This window comes from Hyla sarda, unplaced genomic scaffold (assembly GCF_029499605.1).
Source record: "Hyla sarda isolate aHylSar1 unplaced genomic scaffold, aHylSar1.hap1 scaffold_2351, whole genome shotgun sequence".
Lineage (NCBI taxonomy): Eukaryota > Metazoa > Chordata > Amphibia > Anura > Hylidae > Hyla > Hyla sarda.
This window is the reverse complement of record NW_026609034.1, coordinates 983-27,846: the sequence shown is the minus strand read 5'-3', so window position 1 is coordinate 27,846 and position 26,864 is coordinate 983. Positions and strand designations below refer to the sequence as shown.

The 26,864-nt window shown below is 44.9% G+C and overlaps 1 protein-coding gene across 1 annotated transcript in view; it reads left to right on the top strand.

Annotated features, from left to right (window-relative positions):
- The window catches only part of LOC130322524 (solute carrier family 2, facilitated glucose transporter member 4-like), a gene marked incomplete at its 3' end in the record, with an annotated part of 30,480 nt that extends 4,243 nt beyond the window's left edge, over nucleotides 1–26,237 (top strand). The window contains exons 3-5 of the mRNA XM_056553089.1: nucleotides 20,452–20,621; nucleotides 22,507–22,631; nucleotides 26,122–26,237. Coding sequence (XP_056409064.1) covers nucleotides 20,452–20,621; nucleotides 22,507–22,631; nucleotides 26,122–26,237 — 411 coding nt within the window. The remainder of the gene's footprint in view (nucleotides 1–20,451; nucleotides 20,622–22,506; nucleotides 22,632–26,121) is intronic.
- Between the last annotated feature and the right edge of the window lie 627 nt (nucleotides 26,238–26,864).

Sequence of the window (26,864 nt, the reverse complement as noted above, 5' to 3'; positions counted from 1 at the left end):
TATGATGAGTACATGTGATCATACATACATGGTGAGGTCTGGTGTGGAGCATTGATATGATGAGTACATGTGATCATACATTCATCGTGAGGTCTGGTGTGGAGCATTGATATGATGAGTACATGTGATCATATATATATGGTGAGGTCTGGTGTGGGGCATTGATATGATGAGTACATGTGATCATACATGCATGTTGAGGTCTGGTGTGGGACATTGATATGATGAGTACATGTGATCATATATACATGGTGAGGTCTAGTGTGGAGCATTGATATGAAGAGTACATGTGATCATACTTACATACATGGTGAGGTCTGGTGTGGGGCATTGATATGATGAGTACATGTGATCATACATACATGGTGAGGTCTGGTGTGGAGCATTGATATGATGAGTACATGTGATCATACATGGTGAGGTCTGGTGTGGAGCATTGATATGATGAGTACATGTGATCATACATACATACATGGTGAGGTCTGGTGTGGGGCATTGATATGGTGAGTACATGTGATCATACATACATGGTGAGGTCTGGTGTGGGGCATTGATATGATGAGTACATGTGATCATACATACATGGTGAGGTCTTGTGTGGGGCATTGATATGATGAATACATGTGATCATACATACATATTGAGGTCTGGTGTGGGGCATTGATATGATGAGTACATGTGATCATACATGGTGAGGACTGGTATTGAGCATTGATATGATGAGTACATGTGATCATACATACATGGTGAGGTCTGGTGTGGGGCATTGATATGATGAGTACATGTGATCATACATACATGGGGAGGTCTGGTGTGGGGCATTGATATGATGAGTACATGTGATCATACATACATGGTGAGGTCTGGTGTGGGGCATTGATATGATGAGTACATGTGATCATACATGGTGAGGTCTGGTGTGGGGCATTGATATGATGAGTACATGTGATCATACATGGTGAGGTCTGGTGTGGAGCATTGATATGATGAGTACATGTGATCATACATACATACATGGTGAGGTCTGGTGTGGGGCATTGATATGGTGAGTACATGTGATCATACATACATATTGAGGTCTGGTGTGGGGCATTGATATGATGAGTACATGTGATCATACATGGTGAGGACTGGTATTGAGCATTGATATGATGAGTACATGTGATCATACATACATGGTGAGGTCTGGTGTGGGGCATTGATATGATGAGTACATGTGATCATACATACATGGTGAGGTCTGGTGTGGAGCATTGATATGATGAGTACATGTGATCATACATTCATGGTGAGGTCTGGTGTGGAGCATTGATATGATGAGTACATGTGATCATACATACATACATGGTGAGGTCTGGTGAGGAGCACTGATATGATGAGTACATGTCATCATACATACATGGTGAGGTCTGGTGAGGAGCATTGATATGATGAGTACATGTGATCATATATATATGGTGAGGTCTGGTGTGGGGCATTGATATGATGAGTACATGTGATCATACATACATGTTGAGGTCTGGTGTGGGACATTGATATGGTGAGTACATGTGATCATACATACATGGTGAGGTCTGGAGTGGGGCATTGATATGATGAGTACATGTGATCATACATACATGTTGAGGTCTGGTGTGGAGCATTGATATGATGAGTACATGTGATCATATATATATGGTGAGGTCTGGTGTGGAGCATTGATATGATGAGTACATGTGATCATACATACATGGGGAGGTCTGGTGTGGGGCATTGATATGATGAGTACATGTGATCATACATACATGGGGAGGTCTGGTGTGGGGCATTGATATGATGAGTACATGTGATCATACATACATGGTGAGGTCTGGTGTGGGGCATTGATATGATGAATACATGTGATCATACATACATGGTGAGGTCTGGTGTTGAGCATTGATATGATGAGTACATGTGATCATACATTCATGGTGAGGTCTGGTGTGGAGCATTGATATGATGAGTACATGTGATCATACATACATACATTGTGAGGTCTGGTGAGGAGCACTGATATGATGAGTACATGTGATCATACATACATGTTGAGGTCTGGTGTGGGACATTGATATGATGAGTACATGTGATCATACATACATGGTGAGGTCTTGTGTGGGGCATTGATATGATGAGTACATGTGATCATATATATATGGTGAGGTCTGGTGTGGGGCATTGATATGATGAGTACATGTGATCATACATACATGTTGAGGTCTGGTGTGGGACATTGATATGATGAGTACATGTGATCATACATACATGGTGAGGTCTGGTGTGGGGCATTGATATGATGAGTACATGTGATCATACATACATGGTGAGGTATGGTGTGGAGCATTGATATGATGAGTACATGTGATCATACATACATGGGGAGGTCTGGTGTGGGGCATTGATATGATGAGTACATGTGATCATACATACATGGGGAGGTCTGGTGTGGGGCATTGATATGATGAGTACATGTGATCATACATATATGGGGAGGTCTGGTGTGGGGCATTGATATGATGAGTACATGTGATCATACATACATGGTGAGGTCTGGTGTGGAGCATTGATATGATGAGTACATGTGATCATACATTCATCGTGAGGTCTGGTGAGGAGCATTGATATGATGAGTACATGTGATCATATATATATGGTGAGGTCTGGTGTGGGGCATTGATATGATGAGTACATGTGATCATACATGCATGTTGAGGTCTGGTGTGGGGCATTGATATGATGAATACATGTGATCATACATACATGGTGAGGTCTGGTGTGGAGCAATGATGAGTACATGTGATCAAACATACATGGTGAGGTCTGGTGTGGGGCATTGATATGATGAGTACATGTGATCATACATACATGGTGAGGTCTGGTGTGGAGCATTGATATGATGAGTACATGTTATCATACATACATGGGGAGGTCTGGTGTGGGGCATTGATATGATGAGTACATGTGATCATACATACATACATACATACATGGTGAGGTCTGGTGTGGGGCATTGATATGATGAATACATGTGATCATACATACATGGTGAGGTCTGGTTTGGAGCATTGATATGATGAGTACATGTGATCATACATACATGGTGAGGTCTGGTGTGGGGCATTGATATGATGAGTACATGTGATCATACATACATGGTGAGGTCTGGTGTGGGGCATTGATATGATGAGTACATGTGATCATACATGGTGAGGTCTGGTGTGGAGCATTGATATGATGAGTACATGTGATCATACATACATGGTGAGGTCTGGTGTGGAGCATTGATATGATGAGTACATGTGATCATACATACATGTGAGGTCTGGTGTGGAGCATTGATATGATGAGTACATGTGATCATACATACATGGTGAGGTCTGGTGTGGAGCATTGATATGGTGAGTACATGTGATCATACATACATGGTGAGGTCTGGTGTGGAGCATTGATATGATGAGTACATGTGATCATACATACATGGTGAGGTCTGGTGTGGAGCATTGATATGATGAGTACATGTGATCATACATACATGGTGAGGTCTGGTGTGGGGCATTGATATGATGAGTACATGTGATCATACATACATGGTGAGGTCTGGTGTGGGGCATTGATATGATGAGTACATGTGATCATACATCCATGGTGAGGTCTGGTGTGGAGCATTGATATGATGAGTACATGTGATCATACATACATGGGGAGGTCTGGTGTGGGGCATTGATATGAGGAGTACATGTGATCATACATACATGGGGAGGTCTGGTGTGGTGCATTGATATGATGAGTACATGTGATCATACATACATGGTGAGGTCTGGTGTGGGGCATTGATATGATGAGTACATGTGATCATACATACATGGTGAGGTCTGGTGTGGAGCATTGATATGATGAGTACATGTGATCATACATTCATGGTGAGGTCTGGTGTGGAGCATTGATATGATGAGTAAATGTGATCATACATACATACATGGTGAGGTCTGGTGAGGAGCACTGATATGATGAGTACATGTCATCATACATACATGGTGAGGTCTGGTGAGGAGCATTGATATGATGAGTACATGTGATCATATATATATGGTGAGGTCTGGTGTGGGGCATTGATATGATGAGTACATGTGATCATACATACATGTTGAGGTCTGGTGTGGGACATTGATATGGTGAGTACATGTGATCATACATACATGGTGAGGTCTGGTGTGGGGCATTGATATGATGAGTACATGTGATCATACATACATGTTGAGGTCTGGTGTGGAGCATTGATATGATGAGTACATGTGATCATATATATATGGTGAGGTCTGGTGTGGAGCATTGATATGATGAGTACATGTGATCATACATACATGGGGAGGTCTGGTGTGGGGCATTGATATGATGAGTAGTACATGTGATCATACATACATGGGGAGGTCTGGTGTGGGGCATTGATATGATGAGTACATGTGATCATACATACATGGTGAGGTCTGGTGTGGGGCATTGATATGATGAATACATGTGATCATACATACATGGTGAGGTCTGGTGTTGAGCATTGATATGATGAGTACATGTGATCATACATTCATGGTGAGGTCTGGTGTGGAGCATTGATATGATGAGTACATGTGATCATACATACATACATTGTGAGGTCTGGTGAGGAGCACTGATATGATGAGTACATGTGATCATACATACATGTTGAGGTCTGGTGTGGGACATTGATATGATGAGTACATGTGATCATACATACATGGTGAGGTCTTGTGTGGGGCATTGATATGATGAGTACATGTGATCATATATATATGGTGAGGTCTGGTGTGGGGCATTGATATGATGAGTACATGTGATCATACATACATGTTGAGGTCTGGTGTGGGACATTGATATGATGAGTACATGTGATCATACATACATGGTGAGGTCTGGTGTGGGGCATTGATATGATGAGTACATGTGATCATACAAACATGGTGAGGTATGGTGTGGAGCATTGATATGATGAGTACATGTGATCATACATATATGGGGAGGTCTGGTGTGGGGCATTGATATGATGAGTACATGTGATCATACATTCATCGTGAGGTCTGGTGTGGAGCATTGATATGATGAGTACATGTGATCATATATATATGGTGAGGTCTGGTGTGGGGCATTGATATGATGAGTACATGTGATCATACATGCATGTTGAGGTCTGGTGTGGGACATTGATATGATGAGTACATGTGATCATATATACATGGTGAGGTCTAGTGTGGAGCATTGATATGAAGAGTACATGTGATCATACTTACATACATGGTGAGGTCTGGTGTGGGGCATTGATATGATGAGTACATGTGATCATACATACATGGTGAGGTCTGGTGTGGAGCATTGATATGATGAGTACATGTGATCATACATGGTGAGGTCTGGTGTGGAGCATTGATATGATGAGTACATGTGATCATACATACATACATGGTGAGGTCTGGTGTGGGGCATTGATATGGTGAGTACATGTGATCATACATACATGGTGAGGTCTGGTGTGGGGCATTGATATGATGAGTACATGTGATCATACATACATGGTGAGGTCTTGTGTGGGGCATTGATATGATGAGTACATGTGATCATACATACATGGTGAGGTCTGGTGTGGGGCATTGATATGATGAGTACATGTGATCATACATGGTGAGGACTGGTATTGAGCATTGATATGATGAGTACATGTGATCATACATACATGGTGAGGTCTGGTGTGGAGCATTGATATGATGAGTACATGTGATCATACATACATGTTGAGGTCTGGTGTGGAGCATTGATATGATGAGTACATGTGATCATACATACATACATGGTGAGGTCTGGTGTGGAGCATTGATATGATGAGTACATGTGATCATACATACATGTTGAGGTCTGGTGTGGAGCATCGATATGATGAGTACATGTGATCATACATACATGGTGAGGTCTGGTGTGGAGCATTGATATGATGAGTACATGTGATCATACATACATGGTAAGGTCTGGTGTGGGGCATTGATATGATGAGTACATGTGATCATACATACATGTTGAGGTCTGGTGTGGGACATTGATATGATGAGTACATGTGATCATATATACATGGTGAGGTCTGGTGTGGAACATTGATATGAAGAGTACATGTGATCATACATACATACATGGTGAGGTCTGGTGTGGGGCATTGATATGATGAGTACATGTGATCATACATACATGGTGAGGTCTGGTGTGGAGCATTGATATGATGAGTACATGTGATCATACATGGGGAGGTCTGGTGTGGAGCATTGATATGATGAGTACATGTGATCATACATACATGGTGAGGTCTGGTGTGGGGCATTGATATGGTGAGTACATGTGATCATACATACATGGTGAGGTCTTGTGTGGGGCATTGATATGATGAGTACATGTGATCATACATACATGGTGAGGTCTGGTGTGGAGCATTGATATGATGAGTACATGTGATCATACATGGTGAGGTCTGGTGTGGAGCATTGATATGATGAGTACATGTGATCATACATACATGGTGAGGTCTGGTGTGGAGCATTGATATGATGAGTACATGTGATCATACATGGTGAGGTCTGGTGTGGAGCATTGATATGATGAGTACATGTGATCATACATACATACATGGTGAGGTCTGGTGTGGGGCATTGATATGGTGAGTACATGTGATCATACATACATGGTGAGGTCTGGTGTGGGGCATTGATATGATGAGTACATGTAATCATACATACATGGGGAGGTCTGGTGTGGGGCATTGATATGATGAGTACATGTGATCATACATACATCGTGAGGTCTTGTGTGGGGCATTGATATGATGAGTACATGTGATCATACATACATGGTGAGGTCTGGTGTGGGGCATTGATATGATGAGTACATGTGATCATACATACATGGGGAGGTCTGGTGTGGGACATTGATATGGTGAGTACATGTGATCATACATACATGGTGAGGTCTGGTGTGGGGCATTGATATGATGAGTACATGTGATCATACATACATGGTGAGGTCTGGTGTGGGGCATTGATATGATGAGTACATGTGATCATACATACATGGTGAGGTCTGGTGTGGAGCATTGATATGATGAGTACATGTGATCATACATGGTGAGGTCTGGTATTGAGCATTGATATGATGAGTCCATGTGATCATACATGCATGTTGAGGTCTGGTGTGGAGCATTGATATGATGAGTACATGTGATCATACCTACATACCTGGTGAGGTCTGGTGTGGAGCATTGATATGATGAGTACATGTGATCATACATACATGGTGAGGTCTGGTGTGGAACATTGATATGATGAGTACATGTGATCATACATACATGGTGAGGTCTGGTGTGGGGCATTGATATGATGAGTACATGTGATCATACATACATGTTGAGGTCTGGTGTGGGGCATTGATATGGTGAGTACATGTGATCATACATACATGTTGAGCTCTGGTGTGGAGCATTGATATGATGAGTACATGTGATCATACATACATGGTGAGGTCTGGTGTGGAGCATTGATATGATGAGTACATGTGATCATACATACATGGTGAGGTCTGGTGTGGAGCATTGATATGATGAGTACATGTGATCATACATACATGGTGAGGTCTGGTGTGGAGCATTGATATGATGAGTACATGTGATCATACATGGTGAGGTCTGGTGTGGAGCATTGATATGATGAGTACATGTGATCATACATACATGGTGAGGTCTGGTGTGGAGCATTGATATGATGAGTACATGTGATCATACATGGTGAGGTCTGGTGTGGAGCATTGATATGATGAGTACATGTGATCATACATACATGGTGAGGTCTGGTGTGGAGCATTGATATGATGAGTACATGTGATCATACATACATGGTGAGGTCTGGTGTGGGGCATTGATATGATGAGTACATGTGATCATACATACATGGTGAGGTCTGGTGTGGAGCATTGATATGATGAGTACATGTGATCATACATACATGGTGAGGTCTGGTGTGGAGCATTGATATGATGAGTACATGTGATCATACATACATACATGTTGAGGTCTGGTGTGGGGCATTGATATGATGAGTACATGTGATCATACATACATGGGGAGGTCTGGTGTGGGGCATTGATATGATGAGTACATGTGATCATACATGGTGAGGTCTGGTGTGGGGCATTGATATGATGAGTACATGTGATCATACATACATGGTGATGTCTGGTGTGGAGCATTGATATGATGAGTACATGTGATCATACATACATGGTGAGGTCTGGTATGGGGCATTGATATGATGAGTACATGTGATCATACATACATGGTGAGGTCTGGTGTGGGGCATTGATATGATGAGTACATGTGATCATACATACATGGTGAGGTCTGGTGTGGGGCATTGATATGATGAGTACATGTGATCATACATACATGGGGAGGTCTGGTGTGGAGCATTGATATGATGAGTACATGTGATCATACATACATACATACATGTTGAGGTCTGGTGTGGGGCATTGATATGATGAGTACATGTGATCATACATACATGTTGAGGTCTGGTGTGGGGCATTGATATGATGAGTACATGTGATCATACATGGTGAGGTCTGGTGTGGAGCATTGATATGATGAGTACATGTGATCATACATACATGGTGAGGTCTGGTGTGGAGCATTGATATGATGAGTACATGTGATCATACATACATGGTGAGGTCTGGTGTGGAGCATTGATATGATGAGTACATTTGATCATACATACATGGGGAGGTCTGGTGTGGGGCATTGATATGATGAGTACATGTGATCATACATACATACATGGTGAGGTCTGGTGTGGGGCATTGATATGATGAGTACATGTGATCATACAAACATGGTGAGGTCTGGTGTGGAGCATTGATGTGATGAGTACATGTGATCATACATACATGGTGAGGTCTGGTGTGGGGCATTGATATGATGAGTACATGTGATCATACATACATGGGGAGGTCTGGTGTGGGGCATTGATATGATGAGTACATGTGATCATACATACATGGTGAGGTCTGGTGTGGGGCATTGATATGATGAGTACATGTGATCATACATACATGGTGAGGTCTGGTGTGGGGCATTGATATGATGAGTACATGTGATCATACATACATGACGAGGTCTGGTGTGGGGCATTGATATGATGAGTACATGTGATCATACATACATGTTGAGGTCTGGTGTGGGGCATTGATATGATGAGTACATGTGATCATACATACATGGGGAGGTCTGGTGTGGGGCATTGATATGATGAGTACATGTGATCATACATACATGGTGAGGTCTGGTGTGGGGCATTGATATGATGAGTACATGTGATCATACATGGTGAGGTCTGGTGTGGAGCATTGATATGATGAGTACATGTTATCATACATACATGGTGAGGTCTGTTGTGGAGCATTGATATGATGAGTACATGTGATCATACATACATGGTGAGGTCTGGTGTGGGGCATTGATATGATGAGTACATGTGATCATACATACATGGGGAGGTCTGTTGTGGGGCATTGATATGATGAGTACATGTGATCATACATACATGGTGAGGTCTGGTGTGGGGCATTGATATGATGAATACATGTGATCATACATACATGGTGAGGTCTGGTGTGGAGCATTGATGAGTACATGTGATCAAACATACATGGTGAGGTCTGGTGTGGGGCATTGATATGATGAGTACATGTGATCATACATACATGGGGAGGTCTGGTGTGGAGCATTGATATGATGAGTACATGTGATCATACATACATGGTGAGGTCTGGTGTGGAGCATTGATATGATGAGTACATGTGATCATACATACATGGGGAGGTCTGGTGTGGGGCATTGATATGATGAGTACATGTGATCATACATACATACATACATACATGGTGAGGTCTGGTGTGGGGCATTGATATGATGAATACATGTGATCATACATACATGGTGAGGTCTGGTTTGGAGCATTGATATGATGAGTACATGTGATCATACATACATGGTGAGGTCTGGTGTGGGGCATTGATATGATGAGTACATGTGATCATACATACATGGTGAGGTCTGGTGTGGGGCATTGATATGATGAGTACATGTGATCATACATGGTGAGGTCTGGTGTGGAGCATTGATATGATGAGTACATGTGATCATACATACATGGTGAGGTCTGGTGTGGAGCATTGATATGATGAGTACATGTGATCATACATACATGTGAGGTCTGGTGTGGAGCATTGATATGATGAGTACATGTGATCATACATACATGGTGAGGTCTGGTGTGGAGCATTGATATGATGAGTACATGTGATCATACATACATGGTGAGGTCTGGTGTGGGACATTGCTATGATGAGTACATGTGATCATACATACATGGTGAGGTCTGGTGTGGAGCATTGATATGATGAGTACATGTGATCATACATACATGGTGAGGTCTGGTGTGGGGCATTGATATGATGAGTACATGTGATCATACATACATGGTGAGGTCTGGTGTGGGGCATTGATATGATGAGTACATGTGATCATACATTCATGGTGAGGTCTGGTGTGGAGCATTGATATGATGAGTACATGTGATCATACATACATACATTGTGAGGTCTGGTGAGGAGCACTGATATGATGAGTACATGTGATCATATATATATGGTGAGGTCTGGTGTGGGGCATTGATATGATGAGTACATGTGATCATACATACATGTTGAGGTCTGGTGTGGGACATTGATATGATGAGTACATGTGATCATACATACATGGTGAGGTCTGGTGTGGGGCATTGATATGATGAGTACATGTGATCATATATATATGGTGAGGTCTGGTGTGGGGCATTGATATGATGAGTACATGTGATCATACATACATGTTGAGGTCTGGTGTGGGACATTGATATGATGAGTACATGTGATCATACATACATGGTGAGGTCTGGTGTGGGGCATTGATATGATGAGTACATGTGATCATACATACATGGTGAGGTATGGTGTGGAGCATTGATATGATGAGTACATGTGATCATACATACATGGGGAGGTCTGGTGTGGGGCATTGATATGATGAGTACATGTGATCATACATACATGGGGAGGTCTGGTGTGGGGCATTGATATGATGAGTACATGTGATCATACATGGTGAGGTCTGGTGTGGGGCATTGATATGATGAGTACATGTCATCATACATACATGGTGAGGTCTGGTGTGGGGCATTGATATGATGAGTACATGTGATCATACATACATGGTGAGGTCTGGTGTGGGGCATTGATATGATGAGTACATGTGATCATACATACATGGTGAGGTCTGGTGTGGGGCATTGATATGATGAGAACATGTGATCATACATACATGGGGAGGTCTGGTGTGGGGCATTGATATGATGAGTACATGTGATCATACATACATGTTGAGGTCTGGTGTGGGGCATTGATATGATGAGTACATGTGATCATACATACATGGTGAGGTCTGGTGTGGGGCATTGATATGATGAGTACATGTGATCATACATACATGGGGAGGTCTGGTGTGGAGCACTGATATGATGAGTACATGTGATCATACATACATGTTGAGGTCTGGTGTGGGGCATTGATATGATGAGTACATGTGATCATACATACATGTTGAGGTCTGGTGTGGGGCATTGATATGATGAGTACATGTGATCATACATACATGGTGAGGTCTGGTGTGGGGCATTGATATGATGAGTACATGTGATCATACATACATGGGGAGGTCTGGTGTGGAGCACTGATATGATGAGTACATGTGATCATACATACATGGGGAGGTCTGGTGTGGGACATTGATATGATGAGTACATGTGATCATACATACATGGTGAGGTCTGGTGTGGGACATTGATATGATGAGTACATGTGATCATACATACATGGTGAGGTCTGGTGTGGAGCACTGATATGATGAGTACATGTGATCATACATACATGGTGAGGTCTGGTGTGGGGCATTGATATGATGAGTACATGTGATCATACATACATGGTGAGGTCTGGTGTGGAGCACTGATATGATGAGTACATGTGATCATACATACATGGTGAGGTCTGGTGTGGGGCATTGATATGATGAGTACATGTCATCATACATACATGGTGAGGTCTGGTGTGGGGTATTGATATGGTTATGTATTGATCAGTTATGTATTTATTCTCATTCTCCCCGCCCCCCGGTCCCATTATCCCCCGCGTCACATTCTCCCCCCCCCCCCCCGCCTCACATTCTCCCTTTCCCCGTCACATCTACCCCCCCTCCCGTTCACATTCCCCCCTTCATATTCTCCCCCGTCACATTCTCCTCCCTCGTCACATTTCCCCCCTTGTCACATTTCTCCTCCCCGTCACATTCTCCCCCCTCGTCACATCCTCCTCCCCCGTCACATCCCCCCCCTCACATTCACCCCCTGTCACATTCCCCCCCCCTGTCACATTCTCCTCCCCCGTCACATTCTCCTCCCCCGTCACATTCTCCCCCCTGTCACTTTCTCCCACCTGTCACATTCTCCCCGTTACATTCTCCCCCCTGTCACATTCTCCTCCCCCGTTACATTCTCCCACCTGTCACATTCTCCCCGTTACATTCTCCTCCCCCGTCACATTCCCTCCCCCCTTTCACATTCTCCCCTCCCCACGACACATTCTCCCCCGCTATCACATTCTCCCCCATCACATTTCTCCCCCAGTCACATTCCCCCTGTCACATTCTCTCCCCCTGTCACATTCCCCCTGTCACATTTATCCCCCCCTGCCACATTCTCTCCCCCTGTCACATTCCCCCCCTTGTCCCATTCTCTCCCCCTGTCACATTCCCCCCCTTGTCACATTCCCCCCCTTGTCACATTCCCCCCCTTGTCACATTCTCCCCCTTGTCACATTCTCTCCCCCTGTCACATTCCCCCCCTTGTCACATTCCCCCCCTTGTCACATTCTCTCCCCTTGTCACATGCTCCCCCCCTCCGTCACATTCTCCCCCCCCCCGTCACATTCTCCCCCGCCCCCCGTTACATTCTCCCCCCTCCGTCACATTCTCCCCCCCTGTCACATTCTCCCCCCCCCTCTGTCACATTCTCCCCGCCTGTCACATTCCCTCACCCTCTGTCACATTCCCCCACCCTCTGTCTAATTCCCCCCCTCTGTCACATTCCCCCCCTGTCACATTCTCCCCACCCCCTGTCACATTCTCCCCCCTCCTGTCACATTCTCCCCCCTCCTGTCACATTCTCCCCCCTCCTGTCACATTCTCCCCCCTCCTGTCACATTCTCCCCCCTCCTGTCACATTCCCCCCCCCTCCTGTCACATTCCCCCCCCTCCTGTCACATTCCCCCGTCACATTCTCCCCCCCTCCTGTCACATTCCCCCCCCCATCCAGTCACATTCTCCCCCCCCGTCACATTCTCCCCCCCTCCTGTCACATTCTCCCCCCCCCGTCACATTCTCCCCCCTCCTGTCACATTCTCCCCCCTCCTGTCACATTCTCCCCCCTCCTGTCACATTCCCCCCCCCTCCTGTCACATTCCCCCCGTCACATTCTCCCCCCCCTCCTGTCACATTCTCCCCCCCTCCAGTCACATTCTCCCCCCCTCCAGTCACATTCTCCCCCCCGTCACATTCTCCCCCCCCTCCTGTCACATTCTCCCCCCCCCGTCACATTCTCCCCCCCCCCCCGTCACATTCCCCCGTCACATTCTCCCCCCTCCTGTCACATTCCCCCCCGTCACATTCCCCTTGTCACATTTCCCCCCCATCACATTCCCCCCGTCACATCCCCCCCCCGTCAAATTTCCCCCCCGTCACATTCTCCCCCCCCCGTTTCACATTCTCCCCCCCCCCCGTGTCACATTCTCCTCCCCCCTGTCACATTCTCCTCCCCCCCTGTCACATTCTCCCCCCCCTGTCACATTCCCCCCCTGTCACATTCTCCTCCCCCCTGTCACATTCTCCCCCCCCCCCTGTCACATTCTCCTCCCCCCCTGTCACATTCTCCTCCCCCCTGTCACATTCTCCCCCCCCCTGTCACATTCTCCTCCCCCCTGTCACATTCTCCTCCCCCCTGTCACATTCTCCTCCCCCCTGTCACATTCTCCCCCCCCCCTGTCACATTCTCCTCCCCCCCTGTCACATTCTCCTCCCCCCCTGTCACATTCTCCTCCCCCCTGTCACATTCTCCTCCCCCCTATCACATTCTCCTCCCCCCCTATCACATTCTCCTCCCCCCCTGTCACATTCTCCCCCCCCTGTCAGACCGCACGGAGGGGAACGGCATCTGCAGGGAGCGGGAGGAGTGGAGGGCGGGAGGAGAGGAGTGGAGGGTGGGAGGAGAGGAGGAGGAGGGGAGGGGGTAGAGGGGAGGAGGAGGGGTGGAGGGGAGGAGTAGAGGAGGGGTAGAGGGGAGGAGAAGGAAGGAGGGGCGGAGGAAAGGAGGGGAGGAGGAAACGGGGGGAGGAGGGGAGGAGAGTAGGGGAGAAGGAGGGGAGGAGGAGAGTAGGGGAGAAGGGGGGGAGGAGGAAAGGAGGGGAGGAGGAAAGGAGGGGAGGAGGAAGAGTGGAGGAGGAGGGGAGGAGAGGAGGGGAGGAGGAGAGGAGAAGGGGTGGAGGGGGGGAGGAGAGGAGTGGAGGGGGCAAGGGGAGGAGGAGAGGAGGAGGAGGAGAGAAGGTTTTTTATATGTTTCTCCCTGCGCCTCTTACTTAGAACTTACTTACCAAGGTGCCTCCAGCTGTTGTGAAACTACAAGTCCCAGCATGCCCGGACAGCGGGAGGCACCCTGGTTGGGAAACACTGACTTTTAGTATTTGAATTTGTTTGTACCTGCTCCAGTGTGAGGTGGAATTTCATGACCCATGTAAATGTGCGACCGCCACCTCACACGGCCCGTGAATTCTTTAGAGTAAGGATGTCCCGATACCATTTTATTAAGACATAGTGTGAGTACCGATACCTCGCCGATACCATTTTATTAAGACATAGTGTGAGTACCGATACCTCCCCGATACCATTTTATTAAGACATAGTGTGAGTACCGATTCCTCGCCGATACCATTTTATTAAGACATAGTATGAGTACCGATACCTCGTCGATACCATTTTATTAAGACATAGTATGAGTACCGATTCCTCGCCGATACCATTTTATTAAGACATAGTATGAGTACCGATACCTCGTCGATACCATTTTATTAAGACATAGTATGAGTACCGATACCTCGCCGATACCATTTTATTAAGACATAGTATGAGTACCGATACCTCTCCGATACCATTTCATTAAGACATAGTATGAGTACCGATACCTCGCCGATACCATTTTATTAAGACATAGTGTGAGTACCGATACCATTTTATTAAGACATAGTGTGAGTACCGATTCCTCGCCGATACCATTTTATTAAGACATAGTATGAGTACCGATACCTCGTCGATACCATTTTATTAAGACATAGTATGAGTACCGATATCTTGCCGATACCATTTTATTAAGACATAGTATGAGTACCGATACCTCACCGATACCCTTTTATTAAGACATAGTGTGAGTACCGATACCTCGCCGATACCAATTTATTGAGACATAGTGTGAGTACCGATACCTCGCCGATACCATTTTATTAAGACATAGTATGAGTACCGATACCTCGCCGATACCATTTTATTAAGGCATAGTATGAGTACCGATACCTCGCCGATACCATTTTATTAAGACATAGTGTGAGTACCGATACCTCGTCGATACCATTTTATTAAGACATAGTGTGAGTACCGATACCTCGCCGATACCATTTTATTAAGACATAGTGTGAGTACCGATACCTCGCCGATACCATTTTATTAAGACATAGTGTGAGTACCGATACCTCGCCGATACCATTTTATTAAGACATAGTGTGAGTACCGATACCTCGCCGATACCATTTTATTAAGACATAGTGTGAGTACCGATACCTCGCTGATACCATTTTATTAAGACATAGTGTGAGTACCGATACCTCGCCGATACCATTTTATTAAGACATAGTGTGAGTACCGATACCTCGCCGATACCATTTTATTAAGACATAGTGTGAGTACCGATACCTCGCCGATACCATTTTATTAAGACATAGTGTGAGTACCAATACCTCCCCGATACCATTTCATTAAGACATAGTGTGAGTATCGATACCTCGCCGATACCATTTTATTAAGACATAGTGTGAGTACCGATACCTCGCCGATACCATTTTATTAAGACATAGTATGAGTACCGATACCTCGCCGATACCTTTTTATTAAGACATAGTGTGAGTACCGATACCTCCCCGATACCATTTCATTAAGACATAGTGTGAGTATCGATACCTCGCCGATACCATTTTATTAAGACATAGTGTGAGTACCGATACCTCGCCGATACCATTTTATTAAGACATAGTGTGAGTACCGATACCTCGCCGATACCATTTTATTAAGACATAGTGTGAGTACCGATACCTCCCCGATACCATTTCATTAAGACATAGTGTGAGTATCGATACCTCGCCGATACCATTTTATTAAGACATAGTGTGAGTACCGATACCTCGCCGATACCATTTTATTAAGACATAGTATGAGTACCGATACCTCGCTGATACCATCTTATTAAGACATAGTGTGAGTACCGATTCCTCGCCGATATCATTTTATTAAGACATAGTATGAGTACCGATACCTCGTCGATACCATTTTATTAAAACATAATATGAGTACCGATACCTTGCCGATACCATTTTATTAAGACATAGTATGAGTACCGATACCTCACCGATACCATTTTATTAAGACATAGTGTGAGTACCGATACCTCGCCGATACCATTTTATTAAGACATAGTGTGAGTACCGATACCTCGCCGATACCAATTTATTGAGACATAGTGTGAGTACCGATACCTCGCCGATACCATTTTATTAAGACATAGTATGAGTACCGATACCTCGTCGATACCATTTTATTAAGGCATAGTATGAGTACCGATACCTCGCCGATACCATTTTATTAAGACATAGTGTGAGTACCGATACCTCGCCGATACCAATTTATTAAGACATAGTGTGAGTACCGATACCTCGCCGATACCATTTTATTAAGACATAGTGTGAGTACCGATACCTCGCCGATACCATTTTATTAAGACATAGTGTGAGTACCGATACCTCGCCGATACCATTTTATTAAGACATAGTGTGAGTACCGATACCTCGCCGATACCTTTTTATTAAGACATAGTGTGAGTACCGATACCTCGCCGATACCATTTTATTAAGACATAGTGTGAGTACCGATACCTCGCCGATACCATTTTATTAAGACATAGTGTGAGTACCGATACCTCGCCGATACCATTTTATTAAGACATAGTGTGAGTACCGATACCTCGCCGATACCATTTCATTAAGACATAGTGTGAGTACCGATACCTCGCCGATACCATATTATTAAGACATAGTGTGAGTACCGATACCTCGCCGATACCATTTTATTAAGACATAGTATGAGTACCGATACCTCGTCGATACCATCTTATTAAGACATAGTGTGAGTACCGATTCCTCGCCGATACCATTTTATTAAGACATAGTATGAGTACCGATACCTCGTCGATACCATTTTATTAAAACATAATATGAGTACCGATACCTTGCCGATACCATTTTATTAAGACATAGTATGAGTACCGATACCTCACCGATACCATTTTATTAAGACATAGTGTGAGTACCGATACCTCGCCGATACCATTTTATTAAGACATAGTGTGAGTACCGATACCTCGCCGATACCAATTTATTGAGACATAGTGTGAGTACCGATACCTCGCCGATACCATTTTATTAAGACATAGTATGAGTACCGATACCTCGCCGATACCATTTTATTAAGGCATAGTATGAGTACCGATACCTCGCCGATACCATTTTATTAAGACATAGTGTGAGTACCGATACCTCGCCGATACCAATATATTAAGACATAGTGTGAGTACCGATACCTCGCCGATACCATTTTATTAAGACATAGTGTGAGTACCGATACCTCGCCGATACCATTTTATTAAGACATAGTGTGAGTACCGATACCTCGCTGATACCTTTTTATTAAGACATAGTGTGAGTACCGATACCTCGCCGATACCATTTTATTAAGACATAGTGTGAGTACCGATACCTCGCCGATACCTTTTTATTAAGACATAGTGTGAGTACCGATACCTCGCTGATACCATTTTATTAAGACATAGTGTGAGTACCGATACCTCGCCGATACCAATTACCGATCCTTTCTTCTATGTCATGTGACAGGGTTTTTTTTTTAGTTTTATTAGACTTTAGAACGCTTTTTCTGAGCGGAGCGATTCTGAGATGTTTTTTTCGGGACATATTGTACTTTATATAAGTGATGCATTTTTGTTGACACATGAAGCACAAAATATTGTGAAAAACTCAAAAATATTGTGAAAAACTGACATTTTTTATTGTGTACACTGCAGTAAAAGTGATGTTAGATTTATTCTGTGGGTCGGTACGATTACGGCGATTCACATTTTATGTCACATTTTATGTTCTTTTTCCTTTTCTGAGCAAAATTCTTTTTCTGCCATTAATTTTCAAACAGTAATAACTTTCTATTTTTCGTCCGACGCCATTGAGTGAGGGCTTATTTTTTGCGGGATGAGCTGTACTTTTTATTGGTATCATTTTTGCGATCCGTGCTACCTTTTGATCTTCTTTTTTATTCTGCTATTTGTACCAAAATTGGCGAATTTTGCGCTTTTCTTGTTATTGTTTTTTTATGGCGTTCATCATGCGGGATAATTTACATTATCGTTTTATAGTAAACGTCATTATGGACGCGGCGATACCTATTGTGTATATGATTTGTGTTTTTATCACAATACAGGGTTTTTATACTTTTATTGAAGAACCTTTTTATTATTTTTTTGCACTTTTTACAGGTTATACTATGAATACCTTTGTACTGCAGCACAGTATAACCTGATGAGCTGCGCACACTACAGCCTATGGCGGGATCTCACAGGCTTCCATAGCAGGTAGACAGGAGGCCATGATCTGACCTCCTGCTGCCATAGCAACCAACGGCGACCCCCAATCCTATTGCGGCGCGCTCCCCCTGTCAACACCATAGATGCTGTGATCAGGATGATCACGGCATCTATGGGGTTAATGCTACTGGGACCAGTGCCAGCAGCTGCAGTGAGACCCCAGCTGTGATTGACAGCTTATAGGCAGTGCAGGAGATCACTAGGACGTATTCTTATCTAATTCTGTGGGCCCACATGGGATTGGCAGCACTAGATATTCAAGCACAAAGACCACGTCTCCCCATTGCCATCCCTCCTGGTGACCCCTCTCCCCATTGCCATCCCTCCTGGTGACCCCTCTCCCCATCGCCATCCCTCCCGGTGACCCCTCTCCCCGTCGCCATCCCTCCTGGTGACCCCTCTCCCCATCGCCATCCCTCCTGGTGACCCCTCTCCCCATCGCCATCCCTCCTGGTGACCCCTCTCCCCATCGCCATCCCTCCTGGTGACCCCTCTCCCCATCGCCATCCCTCCTGGTGACCCCTCTCCCCGTCGCCATCCCTCCTGGTGACCCCTCTCCCCTTCGCCATCCCTCCTGGTGACCCCTCTCCCCATCGCCATCCCTCCTGGTGACCCCTCTCCCCATCGCCATCCCTCCTGGTGACCCCTCTCCACATCGCCATCCCTCCTGGTGACCCCTCTCCCCGTCGCCATCCCTCCTGGTGAACCCTCTCCCCATCCCCCTTCCCCCCCGGTGACCCGTCTCCCCACCCTCCTCCCCCCCGGTGACCCGTCTCCCCATCCCCCTCCCCCCCCCGGTGACCCGTCTCCCCATCCCCCTCCCCCCCCCCAGTGACCCGTCTCCCCATCCCCCTCCCCCCCCCCGGTGACCCGTCTCCCCATCCCCCTCCCCCCCCCCCGGTGACCCGTCTTCCCATCATCCCCCCCCCCCCCCGGTGACCAGTCTCCCCATCCTCCTACCCACCTGGTCACCCGTCTCCCTATCCTCCTCCCCACCTGGTGACCCTTCTCCCCATCCTCCTCACCCCCTGGTGACCCGTCACCCCATCCTCCCCCCCCCCTGGTGACCCGTCTCCCCATCCTCCTCCCCCCTGGTGACCCGTATCCCCATCCTCCTCCCCCCCCTGGTGACCAGTCTCCCCATCCTCCTCCCCCCCCTGGTGACCAGTCTCCCCATCCTCCTCCCCCTGGTGACCCGTCTCCTCTTGTTGACTTGTAGATCATTGAGCAAAGTTACAATGAATCCTACATCAGCCGTCATGCTCCACATTCGCAGTCTATGGACCCCGGACTCCTGCGGACCCTGTGGTCTCTGTCTGTGGCCATCTTTTCCATCGGTGGGATGGCGTCCTCACTCTGTGTTGGAGTCGTGTCTCAGTGGCTCGGACGGTGAGTGTCAATCTGCTGACTCCATTTCATGTGCCCTTGTATGCAGACTATTACTCCTGCTATTGGGTGAGTGTGGTGTCCATCAATAGGATGAGTGACAGAAGAGAGGTTCATGGACCTGGTGATGTCCCCCTAGTCCTGTGGTGGTCTCTGAGGTCTCCCTTAGTCCTGTGGGGGTCTATGAGGTCTCCCTTAGTCCTATGGTGGTCTCTGATGTCTCCCTTAGTCCTGTGGGGGTCTATGTGGTCTCCCTTAGTCCTGTGGGGGTCTCTGAGGTCTCCCTTAGTCCTGTGGGGGTCTATGAGGTCTCCATTAGTCCTGTGGGGGTCTATGAGATCTCCCTTAGTCCTGTGGGGGGTCTATGTGGTCTCCCTTAGTCCTGCGGGGGTCCCTGAGGTCTCCTTTAGTCCTGTGGTGTTCTCTGAGGACTCCCTTAGTCCTGTGGGAGTCTATGAGGTCTCCCTTAGTCCTGTGGTGTTCTCTGAGGTCTCCTTAGTCCTGTGGGGGTCTATGTGGTCTCCCTTAGTCCTGTGGTGGTCTCCTTTAGTTCTGTGGTGGTCTATGAGGTCTCCCTTAGTCCTGTAGGGGTCTATGAGGTCTCCCTTAGTCCTGTGGGGGTCTCTGAGGTCTCCCTTAGTCCTGTGGTGGTCTCCCTTAGTCTTGTGGTGGTTTCTGAGGTCTCCCTTAGTCCTGTGGTGGTCTATGAGCTCTCCCTTTGTCCTGTGGGGGTATCTGAGGTCTCGCTTAGTCCTTTGGGGGTCTCTGAGGTCTCCCTTAGTCCTGTGGGGGTCTATGAGGTCTCGCTTAGTCCTTTGGGGGTCTCTGAGGTCTTGCTTAGTCCTTTGGGGGCCTATGAGGTCTCCCTTAGTCCTGTGGGGGTCTATGAGGTCTCCCTTAGTCCTGGTGGGGTCTATGAGGTCTCCCTTAGTCTTGTGGTGGTCTCTGAGATCTCCCATAGTCCTGTGGTGGTCTATGAGGACTTCAGTAGTCCTGTGGTGGTCTCTGAGGTCTCCCTTAGTCCTGTGGGGGTCTATGAGGTCTCCCTTAGTCCTGTGGTGGTCTATAAGGTCTCTCTTAGTCCTGTGGGGGTATCTGAGGTCTCGCTTAGTCCTTTGGGGGTCTCTGAGGTCTCACTTAGTCCTTTGGGGGTCTCTGAGGTCTCGCTTAGTCCTTTGGGGGTCTCTGAGGTCTCCCTTAGTCCTGTGGGGGTCTATGAGGTCTCGCTTAGTCCTGTGGGGGTCTCTGAGGTCTCCCTTAGTCCTGTGGGGGTCTATGAGGTCTCCCTTAGTCCTGTGGGGGTCTATGAGGTCTCCCTTAGTCTTGTGGTGGTCTCTGAGGTCTCCCATAGTCCTGTGGTGGTCTATGAGGACTTCAGTAGTCCTGTGGTGGTTTCTGAGGTCTCCCTTAGTCCTGTGGGGGTCTATGAGGTCTCTCTTAGTCCTGTGGGTGTCTATGAGGTCTCCCTAAGTCCTGTGGGGGTCTATGAGGTCTCCCTTAGTCCTGTGGGTGTCTATGAGGTCTCCCTAAGTCCTGTGGGGGTCTATGAGGTCTCCCTTAGTCCTGTGGGGGTCTATGAGGTCTCCCTTAGTCCTGTGGGGGTCTATGAGGTCTCACTTAGTCCTGTTGGGGTCTATGTGGTCTCCCTTAGTCTTGTGGTGGTCTCTGAGGTCTCCCTTAGTCTTGTGGTGGTCTCTGAGGTCTCCCTTAGTCCTGTGGGGGTCTCTGAGGTCTCCCTTAGTCCTGTGGTGGTCTGCCTTAGTCCTGTGGTGGTCTATGAGGTCTCCCTTAGTCCTTTTGTGGTCTATGAGGTCTCCCTTAGTCCTGTGGGGGTCTCTGAGGAGTCTTTTGTTATGGGCCAGTATCTGAATGTAATTATTTTTGGCAGGAAACGCGCGATGATCGTCAATAACATCTTTGCCTTTCTTGGGGGGAGCTTGATGGGGTTAACCCAGATCAGTCAATCCTACGAGATGATGATCATCGGGAGATTTCTCATTGGAGCGTATTCAGGTAAGACAAGCTCTGCAGACTATCACTCCCATCATCCATATGTCTGTATACTGCCCCCATGGGGAGTGAACTTGGGCTCTCTTCACATCTGTGTCCTGAGAAAGGTTTAGGATTTAGAGAGTAAACCTGTCCCAAGTATAATGTCAGCTGTATGATGTACGGGGAAATTAATATACAGGAAGAATAGGAGAGGCCAAAAAAACTGAGTGTAAAATCAAGTTATGAATTCGGGTAGAAAAACAGACATGGTGCACATCTACAATCTTGTATAATGATCTGATTGCTTCTCAGCATAATATCAAAAACTAACAGGTTGTTAGTATACATTTTTGATCAAAAATTACAAGCCCACTCGCCACGTCAAGGCCACCTATATAGAATGGGTCCCTAACGTCCCTAGCATAAAATGGCGCAGCACCGGGCGGCGACCACCACCGCCGCGACACCAATGCCCACAGGGGGGGAACGACCCACCGGCAGAGCGGCCCCAATGCCACTCAAACCAGTCTATGGGCCGCACCCCCCCCCCCCCCCGCAGACACGGCGCCACGGCAGCAACGGACACCGCACTGCACCACACCAGTGTGAACAAGGTGTAATGGCTCACTTACCATGCTCTCCCAGTCAGACTGGGAGGCTGCTAGGAAAGAAATGACCCATGTGTAGCTAACTACTACTTATATAGGGTTGGGCTGAGGGGGTGGGGAAGAGTGCAGAAAACATGTTAAGAAAAAAAAAAAAAAGAGGGGATAGAAATCACAGTGTGAATTCGGGTAGAAAAACAGTTCGGGCAGAAAATCAAGTTATATCACACATGGAATACATACTGGACCTATATAATATCACACATGGAATACATACTGGACCTATATAATATAACACATGGAATACACACTGGACCCATATAATATCACACATGGAATACACACTGGACCCATATAATATCACACATGGAATACATACTGGACCTATATAATATCACACATGGAATACATACTGGACCTATATAATATAACACATGGAATACACACTGGACCCATATAATATCACACATGGAATACACACTGGACCCATATAATATCACACATGGAATACATACTGGACCTATATAATATCACACATGGAATACACACTGGACCCATATAATATCACACATGGAATACACACTGGGCCCATATAATATCACACATGGAATACACACTGGACCCATATAATATCACACATGGAATACACACTGGACCCATATAATATCACACATGGAATACACACTGGACCCATATAATATCACACATGGAATACACACTGGACCCATATAATATCACACATGGAATACACACTGGACCCATATAATATCACACATGGAATACAGACACTCCTCATGTAATATCACACTTGTAATACAGACACTCCCCATGTAATATCACACTTGTAATACAGAAACACCTCCACATAATATCACACATGTAATACAGACATTCCCCATGTAATATCACACATGTAATACAGACACTCCCCATGTAATATCACACATGTAATACAGACACTCCCCATGTAATATCACACATGTAATACAGACACTCCCCATGTAATATCACACATGTAATACAGACACTCCCCATGTAATATCACACATGTAATACAGACACTCTCCATGTAATATCACACATGTAATACAGACACTCTCCATGTAATATCACACATGTAATACAGACACTCCTCATGTAATATCACGCATGTAATACAGACACTCCTCATGTAATATCACGCATGTAATACAGAAACACCTCCACATAATATCTCACATGTAATACAGACACTCCTCATGTAATATCACACATGTAATACAGACACCCTCCATGTAATATCACACATGTAATACAGACACTCCCCATGTAATATCACACATGTAATACAGACACTCCCCATGTAATATCACACATGTAATACAGACACTCCTAATGTAATATCACACATGTAATACAGACACTCCCCATGTAATATCACACATGTAATACAGACACTCCTCATGTAATATCACACATGTAATACAGAAACACCTCCACATAATATCACACATATAATACAGACACTCCCCATGTAATATCACACATGTAATACAGACAACCTCCATGTAATATCACACATGTAATACAGACACTCCCCATGTAATATCATACATGTAATACAGACACTCTCCATGTAATATCACACATGTAATACAGACACTCCTCATGTAATATGACACATGTAATACAGACACTCCCCATGTAATATCACACTTGTAATACAGAAACACCTCCACATAATATCACACATGTAATACAGACACTCCCCATGTAATATCACACATGTAATACAGAGACTCCCCATGTAATATCACACATGTAATACAGACACTCCCCATGTAATATCACACATGTAATAAAGACACTCCCCATGTAATATCACACATGTAATAAAGACACTCCCCATGTAATATCACGCATGTAATACAGAAACACCTCCACATAATATCAAACATGTAATACAGACACTCCTCATGTAATATCACACATGTAATACAGACACTCCCAATGTAATATCACACATGTAATATAGACACTCTTCATGTATTATCACACATGTAATACAGACACTCCTCATGTAATATCACACATGTAATACAGACACTCTCCATGTAATATCACACATGTAATACAGACACTCCCCATGTAATATCACACATGTAATACAGACACTCCTCATGTAATATCACGCATGTAATACAGAAACACCTCCACATAATATCACACATGTAATACAGACACTCCTTATATAATATCACACATGTAATACAGACACTCTATATAATATCACACATGTAATACAGATACTCCTCATGTAATATCACACATGTAATACAGACACTCCTTATATAATATCACACATGTAATACAGACACTCTATATAATATCACACATGTAATACAGACACTCCTCATGTAATATCACACATGTAATACAGACACTCCTTATATAATATCACACATGTAATACAGACACTCTATATAATATCACACATGTAATACAGATACTCCTCATGTAATATCACACATGTAATACAGACACTCCTTATATAATATCACACATGTAATACAGACACTCCTTATATAATATCACACATGTAATACAGACACTCCTTATATAATATCACACATGTAATACAGACACTCTATATAATATCACACATGTAATACAGACACTCCCCATGTAATATCACACATGTAATACAGACACTCCTTATATAATATCACACATGTAATACAGACACTCCCCATGTAATATCACACATGTAATACAGACACTCTATATAATATCACACATGTAATACAGACACTCTATATAATATCACACATGTAATACAGATACTCCTCATGTAATATCTCACATATATTACAGACTGTCCTATCTTCCGCAGTGTAGTTCTCTAATAACCTCCTTACTCTCTGCAGGTCTGGCGTCTGGTTTGGTCCCAATGTATGTGGGTGAGATTTCTCCGACACATCTACGAGGGGCCCTTGGGACCCTACATCAGCTCAGTCTCGTGATAGGTATTCTGGTCGCTCAGGTAAAAGGAGAATAATACAAAAAAACACTTTTATATTCTGTCATCTGTTATCACTTATCTCTCGCTATATCTTCTGTATAAGTCTGTATCCCCCGCTCCTCTGTAGTATATATCCTGTATCTCCTCCTCTATAGTGTATATATACTTATATCCTGTATTATCCTGTATCTCCTCCTCTATAGTGTATATATACTTATATCCTGTATTATCCTGTATCTCCTCCTCTATAGTGTATATATACTTATATCCTGTATTATCCTGTATCTCCTCCTCTATAGTATATATACTTATATCCTGTATTATCCTGTATCTCCTCCTCTATAGTATATATACTTATATCCTGTATTATCCTGTATCTCCTCCTCTATAGTGTATATATATATATCCTGTATTATCCTGTATCTCCTCCTCTATAGTGTATATACTTATATCCTGTATTATCCTGTATCTCCTCCTCTATAGTGTATATATATATATCCTGTATTATCCTGTATCTCCTCCTCTATAGTGTATATATACTTATATCCTGTATTATCCTGTATCTCCTCCTCTATAGTGTATATATATATATATCCTGTATTATCCTGTATCTCCTCCTCTATAGTATATATACTTATATCCTGTATT